The following is a 15976-nucleotide window of genomic DNA, read 5'->3' on the forward strand; positions in this document are numbered from 1 at the left end:
AACATAACCTTTGCACATCTAACCAGATCAACAAATCCATATGTAAAAACCCATATCCAAGGCACTGAGCAAAAGTTTAACCAAATGTTCTTTTGACCATTTCAACTCCAGACACAAATATTTTCTTCTTATTATTATTATTTTTATAATTATTAAGCTTCCATCCATCCATGCATTCTCTTTCCACTTATCAAACTTTGGGGCTATGGGAGGGCTATCCAAGTTGTGATAAGATTACAGGTGGGGTACACCCAAGACAGATCGCCAGTCTGTCGCAGGGTCAACACAGACAGACATCATCCGTAGTCATGTTCCACATTCACACCTATGGACAATTTAGAATCATCGGTTCTTCAGTTTCAGCTGACTGAAGGTTTCCCCAACCTTATAAACATCTGCAGAATGACACCAGCACCACCGACTAACTGATTTCCTTAACTGGATGATTGAGCATGCATGAAGACAGACTAACTCCACTTACTGCATATGTTTGGACTGTGGGAGGAGCCATGACGAAAACATACACACTCCATACAGAAAGGCCCCAACCCAATCCTCATGCTACCCCTATTACCATTATGAGTATACAGGGCATTATATTATACATTTCAATACACAACAGTCTGCTCACTATTGCATGTAGTATTTATGCACCAAAAACTGCACCAAAACTCATCTTTTTACTTTAATTGGTCTAATTATCACAAAAGTTAAAGGTCACAATAGTGACCTTTTCATAGTTGATCACAAATAGTGCCCCTCTACTGCCTCTACCTCTATACTAACAGCACTCAATGACCTGGCAGGACAAGTAAAGGAGCTACTAACAGCAGGTATTCATCCAGACTGACACAGGGCAGAACAGTCCTAATCTCCCCACAAGGGTACGACACCATCAAACTACTTGTCGATTATCTGCGTCTCCACATCCTCATTTCTTTTTGGACCGTTTTTCACTGGTTATGCATTTGGCTAGGGTCGATGTCTGGACCCTACAGACTTTGCAAAGGTAGTCCAATAAAGGAATGACATATTCAATACGAAATCAATACGTCAATTCCATACTGACAGAAACGGACGTATTAAATTGCCATCCGGTCCAGGATGGCACATCAATATGTGCCATTGCCAGAAGGCTTGCTCCTAGCATGGTCTCAACAGCATGGAAGTGATTCCAGGAGATAGTTACTCTAGGAGAGCTGAACCAGCTGATACAAGGTTCCTAACCCATTGGCAATACCAGCGTCTGCTCCTTTGTGCAAGGAGGAACAGGATGAGCACTGCCAGAGCCCTACAAAAGGATTTCCAGCAAGTCATTGGTGTGAATTTCAGTGACAACAATCAGAAACAGACTTTATGAGGGTGGCATGAGAGCCCACGTCGTCTACTGAACTCTCTTCAGTAGAAGCCATGGAGTATATTTATACTTCACTAGCTGGGCCCACGTCCTCATTTTAGGTTTGACAGTGTTTTGGTAGGTAAAGGTGATGCTTGGACATGTATTGAGCTGCGGTTTGGGGAAGGCCTCGAAGGGGACTGGCGACGGCTCCCGGGCCTGGCAGATCCTCATGCACTAAATAGAAGTGAAGAAGTTAAAGAATTGAGAACAAGGAAGGAGGGAGGGTGGGGCAAGTAAACGAGAATGAACAGCTTGCCAAACTTGAGGAACATTTATAGATGACAACTGGAAGGAGCATGTTAGGAGGCGTGGTCCTGCTCCTGAAATACCGATACATGATTTCCAAATATGATGCTACCTGTAGCATTGTTCAGCATGATCAGTTTGATGATGGGTCAGTGGTGGTTTGGGGAGGCATGTCCATGGAGAGACGCACAGACCTCTAAAAGTCAGACAACGGGACCCCAACTGCCATTTGACATCACGATGAAATCCTTGGAACCATTCTAAGTGCCTACACTGGTGGAGTGGGTCCTATGTTTCTCTTGTTGCATGATAATACCTGGGATAATGTGGTGAGAGTATGCTGGCAGTTCCTGGAGGATAAAGGAACTGTTACCATTGACCAGCCCACATGTTAACCTGTCCTAAATACAACAGAGCACCATTGGGACATTATGTTTCAATCCATCTGACGCTATCAGGTTGCACCTCAGTCTGTTCAGGAGCTCAGTGATTCCCTGGTCCAGATCTGGGAAGGGATTCCCCAGGACACCATCTGTCGTCTCATTAGGAGCATGCCCCAACATTGTCAGGTACCTTTCTGAGTTGCTGCAATAAGATTTCAGCAAAATGAACTAGCTTGCCGCATCAATTTTTCACTTGGACTTTTGGAGTGTCTTTAAATTCAGCCCTCCATAAGTGGATCATTTTCTTTAAAAGAATGTGGCATCCTTTCAGTCCTAACACATTGTCCGGTCCACATCAGTATCCAGCATGATATAAAAATAATAATAATGATATAATATAAATAATGCGGGAAGAGAGTCTATATTTCTTATGGCTGGAGGAAGAGAGTTCCAGAGCCGAGGAGCAGAGTGACTGAAGGCTCTGTTCCCCACAGTGATGAGACGCGTGGGCAGAACAGTAAGATGAATATGAGGATCTGAGAGGCCTGGAAACAGTGGTGATATGGAGCAGGTCACACAAATAGGAAGCAGCAGACTCGTATAGTCAAAAAGGAGGCAGAGCTGTCGAGAAATGCTAGGAGCTAACTGCAAACAGCAGTCGCTTTCTGAAACATCAGATATGTATCGGATTCAGAACCACATACGAAAGTGTCCCAGGTCGGATTTGAAAATATCGGATTTGTGCCGTTCACACTGTCATACCATGATCGGATATGGGTCGCATAGGGTCGGAAAAGTCGGATTTGATGCGCTTTCGCCTGCAGTGTGAACGTACGATTCAAATTGTTGTCAGCATCTGAAGAAATTATAATAAAAATAATAACAATAACCGGTTGGCAGCAGCAGCCAGGCGCGCCAGCGTTCACTCAACGGAACCTAATATGTTTTCTCTTGTAGCGATCTGATGTTTTCAAAGTGTTACTTTAATTGTGTTTCTGTGTTGGCCCTTCCATACTATCATGGTATTCATTCATTTACACCAGGGCTGCCCAATCCCAGTCCTCGAGAGCTACTATCCTGCAGCTTTTAGATGCATCCCTACTCCAACACAGCTGAATCAAATGGTTTGATTACCTCTTCAGCATGCCATCATGTTTGGCAAAGGCCTGATAACAAGCCATTCATTTGATTCGGGTGTGTGGGAACAAGGATGCATCTAAAAGCTGCAGGACGGTAGCTCTCGAGGACCGGGATTGGGCACCCCTGATTTACACACTAAGCTCTCTTCTATTGCCTCAAAACCTTTGTATAGAGTTAACTTGTAATTCCATAGCAGCTTACAGTGTTGCTCACTGACAAAAACTAAACTTTTCATGCAGTGCATGGATAGGCTTATTAAACATTTCAACAAAATCCTGAGATTCATGCACATGAAATTTGTAAAGACACACAGGAGGGCAGACTGGTGACCAGTGACCCCCCTTTCAGCTCTTTGCCTACAGATGGGTGCTTCAAGTGTCAATAGGTTTTTCTCTGTGCCAAGCCTGGTATGGCTGTGCCATTTGGGGTCCAGTCCAGCAAAAGATGAATAACCTTGTTAAAAAAAAAATAACCGAGCGATCAGGAAGTATTAATGAAAGACTGTAGTGGCACTTAATTCAAAACAAATAATGCACTGGCTTTAAAGGGAACAATTTTGTTTATTTAACCTTTTCATGTTATTGAATTATATTAAGCAGCAGAGCTGTTATGAACCATGACTATAAAAAAAATTAACTTTTTTGGATTTCTTATATTCATTTTGATGCTTGTTTATGTGTTTTTATCCAGGTGCCACAGAACAGGTCAATGGCCACCAGTCTGTTCACTCCCTGCCATCTGTTCGCCATGACATCAGTCGCTACCAGAGAGTAGATGAACCACTGCCCCCTGGTGAGTGTGTGTGTGTATATGTCTGTTTTAAAGAACATTAAAGTGCACAATACAGCACAGAAACTGCATACACATATTTTCTTTACCAGATATCTTCAAGTTTGAAGATTGAGTATAGCAGTCAGGGTTTATGCATAGGGTACTAGGGTCCCTAGAAGTCTTCTGGATTAAGCAGTTTGAGGAACTATTAAGATATAGCACAGGAGCTGTGATAAGGAATTTAGATACCGTATCTTTCAGACCATAAGGCGCACCGGATTATAAGGTGCATAAAGTGAAACAAAGCAGTCAGATAAGTCAAACTTTACTCAACTCATTCTTTTTGCTTCCTCCACTTCCGTACTATTGATTCATTAATGTTAAATGCTCTGGTAGCTGCTCTATTCCCATGTTGTTGCAGTATATTAATGACTAACCTCGTATTGTGGATGGATTGTCTCAGTTGTTCTCCTGACTGAAGTTTGGTCCTTTTACAGCATCCTGCGTTGCAATTTATCCCTAACCATCGGGAACCCTCCCATTAACGAGTGGAAAAAAGTTAGCGTTCATCCTCCAGCTTCACTGTGTTTATGCTATGCTAACATAGCTGTGTCGCTACGGTCACGTAGCACATCATTATATACCAGCTAGCCCAACTTCAGTAACCCTACAAACGTCACTGCTGTTTAGTTTTCTGTCTTCATTTATGTTGGAAGTGATAGCAGAGCTGTACGTTTTAATATTTTCAGAAATCTCTCAGTCAGAACATGCTATATCATGTTTAGGTGGAAACTAGCGAGCTAACTTCCTGCTAACTGGTAACTCTGTTAATAAATGCTGTTTTCCTGGATGCCTGGATGTTAAACTTAATTGTTACACCTGGTAAAGCAGCAACGCTGATCATTTTATTAAAGATGAAAGAATTCAGACAGTTTTAAACTCTCAGTGATGCTGCAGTGTTCGTTTGACTTTGGGACTTGAAGCGGACGGAGTTTTGGACCCAGATTCTTCCGCAAGGCTCTTGACTATGGCAGCCGTAATGCTCCAGCAATCCATCAAGCAGTGCGGCTTCGTAGCTTACCGAAGTTGTACTAGAACATTTTTTGACAGATATTTGAGCACCGTGTAGCACATAAAATCAGTTCGAGGTCAGTAAGCACAACCAGAATTTATACATAAGTCACGCTGTCGATTTTTGAGAAAATTAAAGGATTTTAAGTGCACCTTACAGTGTGGAAAATACTGTAATAGGCCTTTCCAATTACATGTATGTATGACTAGACAAGTTGACACAAATGTGTGTTACTATTTTCCAGATGTGTAATTTGCTACTGAATTTGAATTTGCAACCTTAGCTTTAAATGCTAGAATTTCTCATTTGTAATAAACCCATAAGCCACAGATTCACTTTTGTATTTTAATCTTAAAAACAGCTAGATTGTAGATTGTAGTCAGTAGTTATGCAACTTTAAGGCCAAAATTTTATACATATATGATTATAATTATATATAATCTACTGTGTCATTTTTGTTCATAAAACCTTAGTTTAGAAACCTATATTCTTTCATGAAAAACAGCTACTATATGTCTTGATGCAGACTGAAGAAATCACTTGGATGAGTGACGAAACGTTTCTCCCACAAAACGCTACGTCCAGAGGAACAGAATCTTTTGGAGAACTACTATATGTGTTCTTCTGTTGCATTGTGTGTGATCCAGATTGGGAGGCTCGCATAGACAGCCATGGTCGCATTTTCTATGTGGACCACGTGAACAGAACAACAACATGGCAACGTCCAACCGCACCCCCGGCCCCACAAACTCTTCAGAGGTCTAACTCCATACAGCAGATGGAACAGCTAAATCGCAGGTCAGAAAACAAACATGCACATGAAGATTCGCAAACTAGATGTTCGTCCAAAGTTTCAGTTAAAAATGGAAATGAATTTGCCACTTCCCATTTTTTTGTTTTTAGTAACATTATCATTAATTGTTACTGTACACATAAATTTGCAGGTATCAAAGTATACGTAGGACAATGACCAACGACAGTAGACCAGAAGAGCAGCTACCCAATGAGCTTTCAGCTGATGAGACTGATATGCAACCCTCATTCCCAGGTAGCCCCCTTCTACACGGCACAAAATCCTGATCCATGTTCTTCCCCTGTGATTTTCTTTTTTTTATTTTGACGATTCTGGTATATTTTGCAGAGCTACGTAGGGACAGCAATTTGCCACAGTCCAGTCCCAGGTCTCGCCTAACCCTGCTGCTTCAGTCCCCTAGCGCCAAGTTCCTCGCCAGCCCTGAATTCTTCACTGTGCTGCATTCCAACCCTGTATGGACACTTTTTACTTCCATTCTATCTCTTGTTATTCTTTTACTTCCATTCATGTGTCTTTCTTTTATAACAGACCACATTCTATTTGTTTCAAGAAAGGGATTTTAAACAACGCACTTATTAACCCTTTGAGGTCATCAAAGATGATAACCCTAACCTTACTCTACTGTTATATTTAAAAAAAGAAAAGAAAATGTAGTTGGTTTTTTTTTAAGAAAAATGTAAATAGATTGTGATCTGTGACAGTCAGAAGTGTTTTCCTTGTTTCCTCATTGGCAGAAATTCAAAAAACATTTTGAATAAAAGCAAAAGAATAGAATCAGCTTTTGGCTTGCCATAGTTTATGATTCTAACCACGGATAGTTAAGGGGCTCAAAGCGAATACCTGATGTAATCCCACCCCCAAACCCCCCCAAACCATGTCACTCTTACTTGACACCTCACCACTATCCTCATACTCTCTGCCACTCCTGACGTCCAGTTCCTCTGTCACAGTCTGGCTGAGGCAGACTGTATGTATTGCAAAAAAGGACTCAAATGCAGATCAAAACAGAATGTGAAACGTGACGTGGAATAACAAAAAATGAGCCGTTTATTAAGGCTGGCCAAGAAGTACAAAACAAAAGGCAAAGGTGAAACTAAACAATAAATTAAACTGGGTGAACTAAGATTAAAGCATGAAAAAACCGTGCACGTGGGACCTGACATGGAGACATGGACAAAAACTGGATGCATGACGTGAACAAAGCAGACGACCTGACAAGGAATGACTGAAAACACACGGACTTAATACACACAGGAGGATAATGAGGATAAGTGAGCATAACAACGTCACAGGGGAAACGTAAAGCTAAACACAGGAACACAGAACCTCTTCAAAATAAAATAGGAAACATAATGAAACAAAGATGTGACAACAAAAGACATGCAGCCATGAAACACATAAAGGACAAAGGAGACTTAACAGAGGCGTTGAAAACATACGGGGAAAGTAATAAACAAATGAACTCAGAAAACCCAATGAACTTAAACATAAACCATAAACATCAAAATAAACTAAAACTCAAAACGCTGAGTCAAAAGACCCAGCATCGTGAAATCCTCTTTCAATCACCTCCACAGCACCCCAGCATGTGCTTTCTCTAGATCCACAGAGACATGGCACAACTCTTTTTGACCTTTTTTTATACTTCCACATCAACACTCTCAAATAAATTATTATTATTATTGTTATTATTATTATTATTGTTGTTGTTGAATCAATAAGTCACTCAAATAGATCCTGGCTGACAAAGTAAAGCAGCTTAAAAATCTTAAAAAGCAATGCATCATGCCACACTCTAAAGAAGTATTTGGGCTTCAGACTGATTGATCAGAAGCTCAAATACACTTAGGTTATGCAGCAGGACAGCGATCCTGCAGTTATTAGAGAGGGAGATCATTTTTTTCACATAGGGACGTGTATGTTTTCCCTTAATAAATAAAATCATTTAAAAACTGCATTTTAAGACATGTTAAAATTTGTTTGATGATCAATCTAAAACATTTCAATATGAATGAATAATTTCTAATGTGAACTAGATTTTCACGGCGTACAGCCTGTGATCAGCTGACCTGCTGCTGCTTGAGGTTTATTGCTTTTTGTGGATTCATACAACTGAATTCAACAAGATGCAAGCAGATGTTTCATGCCTCCTGGCTGATGTCCATCCCCTACACTGACACTATACAGTTTATACTGTCTTAATACTGGACAGTGTATAAATAAATACAGGTAGTATAAATACTGAATTTAGGGAGTAACTCTTAAGTATCACCAACTTAATACAAACTAATATCTGCAAAACTTGATCTGACTCTCGAACGCCTCAACCACTGTAAACCGGTAAAACTTCAAACTCACCATAGTACAACATTGTACAATACCTTAGTTTGTTTTGCAGAACATTTTACTATATGAAAATACATAATTTGTCAAAGCAACATATACAGAACGAATAGCTAATTAAAATGATGACATTACATGTAAGCCTTAAATTTGCAGTTTATCAAATACCACTGAGCACTCCTTACCTCTTCATCCTGTCGTATCCTGTCTTCATACATCATCATTTCAAGTTATCTTGAATTCTTTTATCTCCCTGTGAAATACAGCAGCTGCACCTAGCAGATGCAATATGCAATAAACTGCACACAGTTTGTGAGTTTGCTTATATTTGTTCAATTCAATTCAATTTTATTTATATAAAGCCAAGAAAACACAAAAACAGTTGCCTCAAGGTGCTTTATATTGTAAGGCAAAGAACCTACAATAATACAAAGAAAACATAGATAACTCCAATATCATATGATCCCCTCTGAGGAAGTGTTTTGGTGAGAGTGGGAAAGAAACTCCCTTTTAATAGGAAGAAACCTGGGAGGGGCTGGACACCTGATGCAACCGGTTGGGAAGAAACGACAAAGACACTCTGTGGAAGAGAATCGGAGATTAATAATAACTAGAAAAATTTGCATTTCTTGCGAAAATGCAGTGTGGATGCTTTAAAGCTGAAGCTGTCTGCAAAAAGTAGCTGAAAAAGCTGAAAAGTTGCAGAAATTGTAAAAACTTTGCAGAAGCAAAGGAACTTTGCTAAAATGGAATAACTTAGCAGAACTGCAATATCTTAGAGGAAACATAATACTTGGCAGAAATACAATAGCATAGCAGAACTTTGCAGAAATATTGTAACTTACCAGAAACATGATAACTTCTCAAAAATACAAGAATTTAGGAGAAATAGTATAAGATAACAGAAAGAATATATTTAGCCAAAAATACTTAAGCATTACAGAAACACTATGATTTAGAAAAATAGTACAACATAGCAGAAATACTGTGATTTACCAGAGACACTGTGATGAACTATGAATATTGTCATTTTAAATTAATACTATGTTTTAGCACAAATACTCTGGTTTAGCACAAATATTATAACATAGCAGAAATACAATTATATAGCAGAAATGCTATATTTAGAAAGAAAAATATATTAAAGTAGAAATGGTATGATTTAGCAGAAATACTGTATTTAGCACAAGTACCAAAAAGTAGCAGGAATACTATGATTGAGCAGAAATACTATGATTGAGCAGAAGTACTAAGATGTAGTAAAAGTACTTTGATTTAACAGAAATACAATTATGGAGGAGTAATACTTTAAAATGGGAGAAATATTGATACACACACACACATGCACAGAGCCTAAAGGGAAGAGTATTTGTGCCATGGAGTGTTAACAAGAATGTGAGGTCCATATTAGAAAAGCTGGTAAAATCATAAAAGTTTGCAGAATTGTAATAAATGATGAATATGAATTACTGGTCTGTGATAGTGTATTAATTTGTAGGGAAAAAAACATGTTGACTAAGGTGGAATCGAACCCACGACGTTTGGGTTGCAGACCCGTGTCATTACCAACTGCCCCACTGGGAAAGTGAGCAGGTACTTGGAAAAACAGGGTGATGAGCAGTCAGAATTAGATCGCGGTGAGAGGAGAAAAACGCCGTATTTTGGAGTTACAAAACGTTGTGTAACTCAAAAACTAGGTGGACTAGAAGCATAATTCTTGTACTGGGTGAATCAGCGGACTTTGGTGTACTTTGACCGCGATTTTCATTGCTCTCTGTACATCCGTCGCTGAGATATGACGAGAGAAGAAACGGCAGACCTCAGATATGATTGGCTGGCTGGGAAGCCGTGCAGGCCCTGATATGTAGATTTGAATGCCTCAGTCCTCACAGAGGATTGGCTGCCTGGGGACCTGGCAGAAATATATAGAAATACTATGATTAAGCATAAATACTACATTTAGCAGAAATACTATATTAAGCACAAATCCTATAAAAAGCAGAAATACTATATTAAGCAATATAAATATCCTATAAAAATCCTATAAAAAGCAAAAATACTATACTATGATTTGGTAGAAAAACTATAATTAATCAGAAATACTATATTTAGCACAAATCTTATAAAACAGCAGAAATGCTATGATTAAGCATAAATACTACATTTACTAGAAATACTATGTTTTAGCACAAATACTATAAAAAGCATAAATACTATAATTTAGGAGAAATACTATATTAAGCACAAATCCTATAAAAAGCAGAAATAGTATGATTAAGCATAAATACTACATTTAGTAGAAATACTATGTTTGAGCAAAAATCCTATAAAAAGCAGAAATACTGTACTATGATTTGGTAGAAATACTATATTTGGCAGAAATCTTATAAAATAGCAGAAATAGTATGATTTAGCACAATAGTAATAACTTAAACAGAAAAATTGGAAAAGCAAAATGGACAGCTGAAAAAATGCTGAACATGCTGAGGGTCCCTCAAATATACTTGTTAAATGAAAAAAATCAGCAAAAATATATATAACAGCCACACAATCAGAAATATGTACACATAAGGAAACACACATGCACAGAGAGACACACACACATGATCCAATTCAGTCACCCAGTCTAAATATATTGAATTTGAATCTTACAATGAGATCATCCCATTAAAAGGCTCTCGCTCTCTCTCTGTCACACACACACACACACACACACACACACACACACACACACACACACACACACACACACACACCAGAGGTGTGGACTCGAGTCACATGACTTGGACTCGAGTCAGACTCGAGTCATTAATTTTATGACTTTAGACTTGACTTGAAAAAATGTTCTAAGACTTGTGACTTGACTTGGACTTTTACACCAATGACTTGGGACTTGAATTGGACTTGAACCGGTTTACTTGAAAAGACTTGATATTTTACCCCAAATATAAAATTTAACATGCATATTATATAGAGATTGAAAATGTGACGTCATTCACGGGTAGAACCGCAAAGGATTCTGGGAACTCGTGGCAAGCGGTACTAGCGCACGCAGGCTTTCAATTAAAATCAGTCACACAGCGATAAAAAGAAACACAAAAATGTCAAGAAGCTGTTGTATTATTAACTGCAATAGCCGGTCGCATGACAGCCACGGGAAGCCGACGGGTAAAGAGATCGGTTGTTATCGGATTACGTCGTTGAAGAGAAATTGTTCGAGCCATGTTTCCGAAGTAACAAAGATGCGACTGGATTGCAGCCATTCAAAGATCAAATATAACGTCCCAGAACACTCCAGCTCACAGGTTAGTCTGCTCCAAGCATTTACACGAAGGTCAGTGTTTTTTAGTAGTTAATGCGTCATTTTTCATAACATAATTGGTGATATAGGTTACAAGCAAGTCTGGCGCTGAACAGAAATTGTCGCGCTATGCTCCTTTATTTATTGTGCATAAATAGTAAATTGTCCTGACACAATATTGCGTTTCGCTTCTGTTATTATGGTACATTGACAAAAACATATACTTTTATTCACAGGATAAAACAGGTTTTTTGTATCACTAATTGCCCAGTACGATTACAGCATACAATATTATTGTCACTGCTACATTTCTGTGATGCTACCAGAAATTATTTCCACTACTAATTAATTACCGTTGAGCTCAAAGGTCCTATTAATAAACGGTTAACGAATGTGTATTTATGAAGACGATTTGTGAGACTGGTAAACTTATGATACGTACGATGGTCTTTCGTTCTACACGGTGCATTTCAAGGTCCTGCATCCATCCGTCGGTAAACTGTACCTGGGCTTGTTGCAGTGACCTGAAGTTACTAAACTTCATGAGTGTGTGCACTCACTCCAAGAACCGTATGATTATAAATATGCATATAAATATGCTAAGATGAGATAGCTGACTTCATCCAACTAGCAAATGTTGTCCAGGCTACGTTGGTGATACAGTTTTTTTTAATGTGTATGATATTTTTGTCATGCGATTTTAAAGCTGGTCCTACAACCGCATCCAAGAATAACATGCAGCTTATCTCAGAACTGTCGGTGAAAATTATTATTGGAGCTAGGTTTAATTGAGCTGCATTTTAAAGAGGTGCAATTTCACAATTTGTGTATATTTTCTAAGTTCACTATTTTGTCATGTGTTGAGAAAAACACAGATTTTAAAATTACATGGTCTAATATTTACATTTAGCATAACTGCAACATTTTTTTTTCATTTTTTTTTTTTTAAAGACTCGAAAGGACTTGAAATTCAAAGTTTCAGACTTGTGACTTGACTCGGACTTTTACACCAGTGACTTGAGACTCGACTCTGACTTGCCTGACATTACTTGAGACTTGACTTGAGACTTGAGGATAAAGACTTGAGACTTACTTGAGACTTGCAAAACAATGACTTGGTCCCACCTCTGACACACACACACACGGAGAGAGAAGCAAGTTTCTAGCTCAGTCAAGCAGCTGCTGAATTTGAATCCACCAATCAGAGAGGCTGTGTACTTTTTCCCGCCAAAACAGGTGCATGCAGCACAGAGAGACAGGATTTTTGCAGTGTATTTCTCATAGTGAGGACTCCCCTCAAACAAATGACCATAATTTCCTAACCGTAAGGGCTAGAACGGTCATTCTTACACCGTTTTGTTCAGAAGAGATGGGGGAATCTTCCAGTGTTGACAATTTATCATTAAAATATGAATTATTAAAGATATTTGATTTCTAATGCACCATAACTGAGTAGAGCAAAGCAAAAACTGCCTTGACTTGCCCTCAAACAACGCTTTCTAACTCTAAATCTATTTGGAGTATCAATATCATTCTTTCACCGTAAGAGACAGCAGGCGAACAATCATGGAAATTTTCAGGTCTCTGTGGAAATCCATTGAAAAGATATGACGAGAGAAAAAAGTGGTTCATTTCCAGAGTTTGAAATCTGAAGAAATCTGAGCGAAGGACGAATTTCCTACCCTCAAACAAGTCCAACTCATTTCAGAACGGCAATAGGTGAGAAAATAATTCTTGAATTGTGAGCGTCAGGAGTGTCTGAAGATATACTGGGACAAGCCTTATGTCTTAACTTTGCTTCGTTAAGGAGATATGACGATTCGAATATGCCTCTCATTACAGAAATCAAGCGGTGATTTTGAACAAGCTCTCCATTGACTTTCTATGGAGAGTTTTGCGACTTTGTGTTGGTCTGAGGAGATTTGCCAAAATTCTATAAATCCCATAACAATGATAGTGACATTTTCGGAAAGCCAGCAAAAATACCTACGTTTTGATGTATAATTTGTGGAAGTTGAGTGAAAATTGAGCAAGTAGCAAGAAGTTTTTCGGAAATGAAGAGAAGACTGCAAAACCTTCAGTGGCACACTGGAAGCCAAGTGCATAGCAACCATAACAACGCATGTATTTTGTGAAAAATCACAATTTTGCAACTGAAAACTTTAAGAGGCATAAAAGTAGAATTCAGCAGAATTCTCATATTTAATTTGACCAAACTTGAGGCTTACTGACAGACTGACATTGCCATACAAATAAAATGGACAAAATATTTAACGTTCTATGTATGCGATAGATAGAATAAATTGTAATCTTTTGAAATACTTGATGGTGCATACTGAAGGTGTTTACTAGGTTATTAACAGCATTAGAAAAGCCTCACACACATACTGTAGTAACTGCAGAGGCTCCATAGTGTATTTTCGTAACATGCAAAAGACTCAAATCCCAGACTCAAAGCTTCAGCTCATACAAAACAGCACCTATATTGTGTAGTGGTTGTGAGTAGTAAGCACAACAGCCATGCCCTTTGCTTTCCCTCTGAAATGTGTGCATACGATAGTGACTACATAGTGTAATAGTAGCACAAGGCACTTAAAACTTACTCTTTTCTTGATGTGTTTCCTCTGTGCTGAATCTCCTTCCTGTCTACTGGAATCTATTTCCTGGTTCTAGAGTGCCTACCACATGTTCACCACCAACACATGTCTGAAGCATATGATCAGTAAGGTTCGTCGGGATGCTCATCACTTTGAGCGCTACCAGCACAACAGGGACCTGGTGGCCTTCCTCAACATGTTTGCTAACAAACAGCTGGAGCTGCCCAGGGGTTGGGAGATGAAGCACGACCAGACCGGCAAGGTAGGGCTGACACTGTAATCAGTCAGTGCCCCAATGTCTACATTTCATGACTTTTTGAGGGTCTGAATACAGTTAAACTGTATTCAGATCCTCAATAGTATCTAACTGTTCTACACTTATTCTGTCAAGTATTTCTTACTTTTTAAAAACTGTAATCAAATTAAAAATGATTAACACTTGACAGCTTGTATGTGTATCTGTGTGCACACCCATCTAGCCTTTCTTTGTAGACCATAACTGCCGTGCCACTACGTTCATTGACCCCCGGCTGCCTCTCCAAAGCTCTCGGCCGCTGAGCCTCCTCGCTCACCGCCAACACCTGACTCGCCAGCGCAGCCACAGTGCTGGAGAGGTGACCACTCGGCGACTGGTAAGGGACACGTAACGATCATGGACAACAGAAAGTACAGCTACTTAAATTGGTCCTCTAATCATAACAGGAACAGTTACATGTTTTCTTCCTCCGCTTACATATCATGTAAACCTGGGCAGCATGTTTATTGACATCCTGTTTTTATAGCTGGGTGAGGACCCTCGTCATGTTAGCCCACCTGTTCTTCCACGACCTTCCAGCACCTTCACATCTGCCAACAGAGGGCCATGCCAAGACTTAATACCAGTGGGTTAGTGCATGCACAAGCACACACACACACACACACACACACGCACACACACGTGCACACACACACAAGAATCTGAGAGGAAGAGATGAATACATTTGACAAAAAATTTCTGTTCACTTTTTTCTAGCTTACAATGAGAAGATTGTGGCATTTCTACGACAACCAAACATCTTTGAGATTTTGCAGGAGAGGCAGCCTGACTTTAACCGGAACCATGCACTCAGGTACACACATACAGAAATGCACAGCTTGGCGTTTATATAATGCTTTCCTTAATCTGGTGACTAGATTTTTTCTTTGTTCTCAGTTACTTTGATGCAATGGCATCTGCTGTGATACTTACACATAATGGCCCCTTAAGTCTTGCAAGTGTTTGTAATAGCAGAGAAATAATCACTTCATTTTGGGCATGTCATTTTCAAGCACGAACCCCGGGTTGTAAAAGTTTAAGAGTGCTATTTTTCATGCTTAAAATATATTCAAAAGACATTTCTCGTGCCAGGACTCCACAAACTCCACAAACAACACCACTATGTGTCATTGATGCAGAGCTTTGCTGCCGCACCAATATGGGAGGAAAAACAGCTTTTCTAGATGAAATGTCTGGTACACAAACATTATTTGAAATCATCTTCACTATCCAATCCCTCTGATCCACATCTCCACCGCCTTAACCCTCAGACCTGTCGTCTGTTCCCACGGTTTAAGTCGAGTTTAAGTGCAAGAGTTTTCAGAAAACTCCACATAGACCTTATGATTGCTCCACGGGTCTCAAATGACAAAAAGAATAAAAATGAAAAATCCAAGTTGGTAGATATTTCAGTCCAATTGGGCATAATTTGTTTTCTGTTTCATGGTATAGAGATTGACTTCCTAAAAGCGGTGGTGATCTTGACAGATTTTTACTGAAATATTATTTTTGAGCTAAACTTTATGAAGACATGTTGAATGTGGCTCATTAGGAAAAACCCAGTTAGAACTTAAACGTGTTTTAAGTAGCTTTGATGAGGAACACGATTCAGCTT

The 15976-nt window shown here is 39.2% G+C and overlaps 1 protein-coding gene across 2 annotated transcripts in view; it reads left to right on the plus strand.

Annotated features, from left to right (window-relative positions):
* Positions 1-15976, plus strand: part of hecw2b (HECT, C2 and WW domain containing E3 ubiquitin protein ligase 2b) — a 73827-nt gene that overhangs the window by 39877 nt on the left and 17974 nt on the right. For both annotated transcript variants that reach the window (XM_085449327.1, XM_085449326.1), the window contains 8 exons: positions 3859-3960; positions 5659-5809; positions 5956-6059; positions 6153-6277; positions 14143-14328; positions 14546-14698; positions 14849-14951; positions 15079-15175. In XM_085449327.1, coding sequence (XP_085305453.1) covers positions 3859-3960; positions 5659-5809; positions 5956-6059; positions 6153-6277; positions 14143-14328; positions 14546-14698; positions 14849-14951; positions 15079-15175 — 1021 coding nt within the window. The remainder of the gene's footprint in view (positions 1-3858; positions 3961-5658; positions 5810-5955; positions 6060-6152; positions 6278-14142; positions 14329-14545; positions 14699-14848; positions 14952-15078; positions 15176-15976) is intronic.

This window comes from Copadichromis virginalis, linkage group LG23 (assembly GCF_057382275.1).
Source record: "Copadichromis virginalis isolate Kocher_CV1m ecotype Utaka linkage group LG23, C_Virginalis_male_GT1.1, whole genome shotgun sequence".
NCBI lineage: Eukaryota > Metazoa > Chordata > Actinopteri > Cichliformes > Cichlidae > Copadichromis > Copadichromis virginalis.